The sequence below is a fragment of the Scyliorhinus canicula genome, chromosome 8, assembly GCF_902713615.1.
Source record: "Scyliorhinus canicula chromosome 8, sScyCan1.1, whole genome shotgun sequence".
NCBI classification, from domain to species: Eukaryota; Metazoa; Chordata; class Chondrichthyes; order Carcharhiniformes; family Scyliorhinidae; genus Scyliorhinus; species Scyliorhinus canicula.
Window position 1 is genome coordinate 98,197,621 of NC_052153.1, and position 6,000 is coordinate 98,203,620.

The 6,000-nt window shown below is 50.6% G+C and overlaps 1 protein-coding gene across 1 annotated transcript in view; it reads right to left on the reverse strand.

Moving 5' to 3' along the window:
• Positions 1-2,717, reverse strand: part of phax (phosphorylated adaptor for RNA export) — a 61,461-nt gene extending 58,744 nt beyond the window's left edge. The window contains exon 1 of the mRNA XM_038804979.1: positions 2,586-2,717. Coding sequence (XP_038660907.1) covers positions 2,586-2,666 — 81 coding nt within the window. The 5' untranslated portion in view covers positions 2,667-2,717. The remainder of the gene's footprint in view (positions 1-2,585) is intronic.
• Between the last annotated feature and the right edge of the window lie 3,283 nt (positions 2,718-6,000).

Consider the following 6,000-nt stretch of genomic DNA (forward strand, 5'->3'; position numbering starts at 1 on the left):
TCAAAAGTACTTCAATTGGCTATAAAGCAGTTTGATGCACACAGTGGTCATGAAATGTACAACATCAATGCAAGTTTTCTTTCAGGCCTAAAACCTGCAGCACCCCCTTTCGTTGCAACATGGAGCCAGTCAATGAAGGGGCCATTCCAGACCTTATGGGCTCAAGCATTTGAAAAAAAAGTATTTTACCTGAAAGGTTCTTTGTTTCGTTCTCTTGTAGTGGTCGTGGGCTTGGAAGGTGCAGTCGAAGGAACCTTGGTAAGTTACTGCAGTGCATCTTGTCGATTTTACACAAGGCTGCCACTGTTCGCAGGTGGTGGAGGGTTTGAATGAATGTTTGTGGAAGGAGGAGCATCAAGCTGGCTGCTTGATCCTGGATGGTGTCAAGCTTCTTGAGTGTTGTTGAAGCTGCACTCATCCAGGCAAATGGGAGAGTATTCCATTACACATACACCCTTGACTTGTGTCTTGTAGATAGTTGACAGGGTTTTTTTTGGGGGGGGGGGGGGGGGGGGGGGGGGGGTGAAGAAGGAGGTCAGGTGGTGAATTACTCGCTATAGGATTCCCAGCCTTTGACCTGCCCTGGTAGCCACAATATTAACGTGGCTAGTCCAGTTCAGTTTCTAATCAACATTAACCCCCAGGATGTGGATTGTGGGGGATTCAGCAATGGTAAAGCCATTGAATGTCAAGGGGCAATGGTTAGATACTTTCTTGTACGAGATGGTCATTGTCTGGCACTTGTGTGGCATAAATGTAACTTGCCACTTGTCAGCCCAAGCCTAGATATTGTCCAGGTCTTGCTGCATTTGGACACAGATTGCTTCATTTTGTGAGAAGCCACAAATGGTGCTGAACATTGTGCAGTCATCCGCAACCATCCCCACTTCTGACCATAAGATGGAAGGGAGATTACTGATGAAGTAGCTGAAAGATGGTTGGGCCCAGGACATTACCTCAAGGAACTCCTGCAGTGATGCCCTGGAGCCAAGTTGTTTGACTTCTAATCACCACAACCATCTTCCTTTGTGCCAGGTATGACTCCAACCAGTGGAGCATTTCCCCCGATGCCCATTGACTCCAATTTAGCTAGGGCTCTTTGATGCCATACTCGGTCAAATGCTGCTTTGATGTCAAGGTCAGTCACTCTCACCTCACCTCTGGCATTCAGCACTTTTGTCCGTTTGAACCAAATGTTGACACGGCAGCACAGTGGTTAGCACTGTTGCATCCCAGTACCAGGGTCCCAAGTTCAATTACCGCTTGGTCACTGTGAGATGTCTTCACATTTTCCCCGTTTCTGTGTGGTTTTCCTCCGGGTGCTCCGGTTTCCTCCCACAAGTCCCGAAAGACATGCTGTTAGGGGAATTGGGCATTCTGAATTCTCCTTGTGTACCCGAACAGGTGCCCAAGTGTGGCGACTAGGGGCTTTTCACAGTAACTGCACTGCAGGGATAAAGATTATTAATGAGGTCAGGAGCAGAGTGACCCTGGTGGAACCCAAACTGAGCATCCGTGAACAGGTTGTCAATTAAGTGCCGCTTGATAGCACCATTGAGGACTCCTTCCATCACTTTGCTGAAGGAGAGTAGACTGATAGGACAGTAATTAGCTGGATTGAATTTGTCCTGTTTGTGTACAGGACACACCTGGCAATTTTCCACAGTGCCAGGTAGATGCCAGTATGGCAACTATACTGGAACAGCTTGGCTAGGGATGTGGCAAATTCTGGAGCACCAGTCTTCAGTACTATTGCTGGAATAGTGTCAGGATCCATAGCCTTTGCAGTATCCAGTGCCTTCAGCCATTTCTTGATATCACGTGGATTGAATTCTCTTGGCTGAAGTCCGACATCTGTAATGCTTTGCATATCCATAGCCTTTGCAGTATCCAGTGCCTTCAACCATTTATGCAGCCAACTGAACTAAACCGGCTGTTGAAGGCTGGTAATATTTGGAGGGGGGGGGGGGGGGGGGGGGGTTAAAATTGCATGGTGCTTAATAGGTTCAAGGTGGAGCACAGCAGAGATCGGAGAGGATTTTAGGGCTACAGGAGGTTAAACAGATCGCAAGACCAAAGGGCTCGGAAAACAGATGCAAATTTTAAATCTGAATTTCTACAGGACCATGAGCGAGGACAAGGGCCAAGAGGCTGGGTACAAGTCTGAATGCAGATGGCCTCAGTAACAGGCAATGTAGCACTCTCTGAGGACTGCATTAACACATGGGCTCAAAGGAAAAGGAGACAGAAACTGGCTGCAAAAATCAATCAGGTCCCATTATCAATCATGTACTTTAGGAGAGAGAATAGTATTTTTTTTATAAAAGAGTATAGTTGTCATGTTTGGACTCTATTTATATTCAGTAATTTCTCTGCAGAAATCCAGTAAGACAAAACTAGTAGTTTCAGATTCTAATAATGGATGGATGCTGTGGGTTTGCTCCATTAAACCTGCCAAAAGCATGGAGCAGCAGCCACAATGTGAGCGGCCTCTCTGCATCTTTCACCCCAGCCACTCCCCATAGCAGCTCTGCGGCCTCCGTTCTCCGTTCCCCGCACCCCTCTCCCCGCCAAACCCTCATCACCTGCGGCTCGGCGCCGGTTGTCATCTCAGAATCCGACTCGGAGTCCAGAACCTCCCCGTCTTCCAACGCTGGAGCCGCCATCGCTGTAGCGGATCCTGATCCCGGAAACAAAGAGCGGCACTTCCGGCTGGCCGCCCGCGTGCCTTTACCTCATCTGAGCACGGGGGGCGCTGTCCTGCTGCTTTTGCTTCCCTCCCCTTCAACCCAAACAAGCGCCAAACAGGCATCTCAGCCTATTGGAGAGACAACTGGTATATGCAAATGTCTCGACAAATAGCTGCAAGCAAACAAGCTGAATCGATGAGGGTAACTGTAGTTGCTGCAAGGTCACCAAATAAAAAACGTCCAAGTGTCTCTTTTAGGACACCGCTAATATACTAAGAATTGCCACAATCATCATGAAGTCCTCCCAAACAAAACAATAGCCATTCCAACTAAATCAAAATGTTGTTCTTGATGTCTGCAAGACACACTGGGTGCAATTCCCCCATGCCGCGCCATATGGGAGAATCGCCGTTAGCGCCATTTTTTCCTGCGGTGCCAGTCCAACGGCAGCAGGCAATTTTCCGAGGAGCGGAGAGTAGGCACCATTTGCGCTAGCGTGTTTGGTTTGGTGCCAGTCGTGCGTCAGTGTCCGCGGCCGGGCTGCCGATTCTCCGGCCTTGATGAGCCGAGTGGCCGCGCGGAAACAGCAGAGTCCCGTCGGTGCCATTCACACCTGGTAGCTGCCGGCAGGATCTCTGCATGAAGGGTCGGGGGGGGGTGGGGGGGGGGCTGTGGGGTGGGGACTTTGTCTGTATATATGTTTCTGGAACCTACCTCTTCATTCACCTGGGGAAGGCATGATGTGGAGATGCCGGCGTTGGACTGGGTGAGCACAGTAAGAAGTCTTACAACACCAGGTTAAAGTCCAACAGGTTTGATTCAAACACGAGCTTTCGGAGCGCAGCTCCTGAGGAAGGAGCTGCGCTCCGAAAGCTCGTGTTTGAATCAAACCTGTTGGACTTTAACCTGGTGTTGTAAGACTTCTACCTGGGGAAGGAGCAGTGCTCCGAAAGCTAGTGATTCAAAACAAACCTGTTGGACTTTAACCTGGTATTGTAAGATTTCTTACTGTGCTCAGTCTGTCACAGCTTCCTGTCATCGTGTCATTCTCCAGTGTGACCAGCATCATTGAGGGAAGCAGACACACATTTTGTTAACGTGATTTAAACTAATTCTATCTTCATTACAGCTTTGACTTTGTTTTTAAAAAAATTTAGAGTACCTAATTATTTTCTTTCCCAATTAAGGGGCAATTTCACATGGCCAATCCACTAACCTGCACATCTTTGGGTTGTGGGGGTGAAACTCACGCAGACACGGGGAGAATGTGCAAACTCCACACAGACAGTGACCCAGGGCTAGAATTCGAACCACAGGTCCTCAGCACCACAGTCCCAGTGCTAACCACTGTGCCACATGCCGCCCTTGCTTTGCCTTTGTTAGATATAAAGTGATGTAATGACATACATCACTTGATATTAATTATTAATGGAGGTGTTTGGATTCAAAAAGGTAGAAAAACTAGCATAAGTGCACTTTACTTGAATGCTCGCAGAATTCAAAACGCAGTAAATAAGTTGAAGGCACAAATCATTGCAAATGAGTAATTTAGTGGCCATTACAGAGACATGGGATCGGATTCTCTATTGGCTGATGCCGAAATCGGGAACTACGATTGGGCGGAGAATTGGTTCCAACACCAAAATCGCAGCGGGCACCAATTTGACACCAAATTGCAATTCTCCGTCACCTCAACAGCGGCGTCAATGCGGTCCGGAATGCACATGCAGTAGACACCATTTGCATATCATTAGCGGGCCTGATCCGGTATTTTCCGTGGCCTGCGCGATTCTCTGCCTCCGACGGGATGAGATCCCGATGGCGCGGTTCACTTGTGCTCATAAAAATCGTGAAACCGGTGTCATGGCTCTTGAGGTAGAGTGAGGAGGTAGGACACAGAGAGGCGCAACTATAGGCTGCTGGGCTGGACAGTGGCCGGGATGGCTGGGGTGGGGGGCTCCCTGCTTGGGCCGGCGAGGAGGAAGTTGATGGGGAACAGGACGAGATGCCCCCAGGGACTGGAGCGGACGGAATTTGCCGCGCCCTGCAAGACAGCCATCTTGCTGCGCACCCCACTTACCACCTACCTTGGCCCCTGGTTCTGCAGAGTGACACCGACAGAATGGGGTGCCTTTGACCACCTGCAGACAATGGATATTGAAATTCAACCAGCAATGGTGGCCTTTCTGCTGGTCACTGCAGCCCTGGGGGATGCCCTGCAGCTATACGAGCTGCCGCTGCTCGAGGAGGATGAGGAAGTTGCAGTAGTGGAGCAGGCAGCAGCGGAGCATGCCTCAGAGGGACAGCAAGCAGGAACAGCCCAGGAAGGAGAGCCAGCCTCCCAACAGGCCAAGGAGTAGGAAGTGTCAAGGTGGCGCCACATGATGCCTCGCGTGTACCGCATCTTCAGGAGGCTGAAGCACTATTCGATCACGCTCCTGGTTGTTCATTCGAGGACCTTCTGGACCGGGCTTGGCGTCAAATTCTCTGGCTGAGCAGGGAGACATTGCGACATATCTGCCAGATCATGCTGCCGTGGGGGTATAGCGGAGGACACCCGCTCCCGGTGGCCATCAAGGTGATGGTTGCCCTGACCTTTTAGCAGGCGCCAAGTGGGGATCTGTCCTGGACCTCACAGACCTCGGTGCACAGGTGCATCTGCGCTGCCACGGAGGCCCTATATGCCCAGGCGGCACAATACATCCATTTCAATGTGGACTGAGCCCACCAGGATGCCCAGGCAGCGGGGTTTGTCACCATCGGCAACAGGTCCAGGGCGTGATCGACAGGATGCATGTCGCCCTATGAGCACCTGCAGATAACAGGCCACTGTACACAAACCGAAAGGCGTTCCACTCGATGAATGTGAGGCTCGTATGTGACCGTCAACTGTGCATCATTCACGTCTGGGCTCGATACCCAGGCAATATGAACAACGCCTTCATCTTGGCACACTCAACGATTCCTGACATGTTCGAGACGCCTCCCCCCGCGCTGGACGGTTGGCTCCTGGGCGACAAGGTTTATCTGCTGCAGGCATGATTGATGACACCTATCCGGAGGCCATGGTCCAACACTGAGACCCGCTACAACAACGCCCATGCGACAACCAGGAGCCAATTCGAACGATGCTTCGGCCTCCTGAAGATGCGGTTCAGGTGCCTGGATCACTCTGGTGGGGCCCTCCAGTATGATGTTGAGAGGGTTGCCCGCTGTGGTGAATGTGATTCACACCGGATTATAATCTGTATATACATGTGTCTATATTGTAAGTGCAGTTGCACTACCAGCAGAGGGCAGCAGAGCAGAG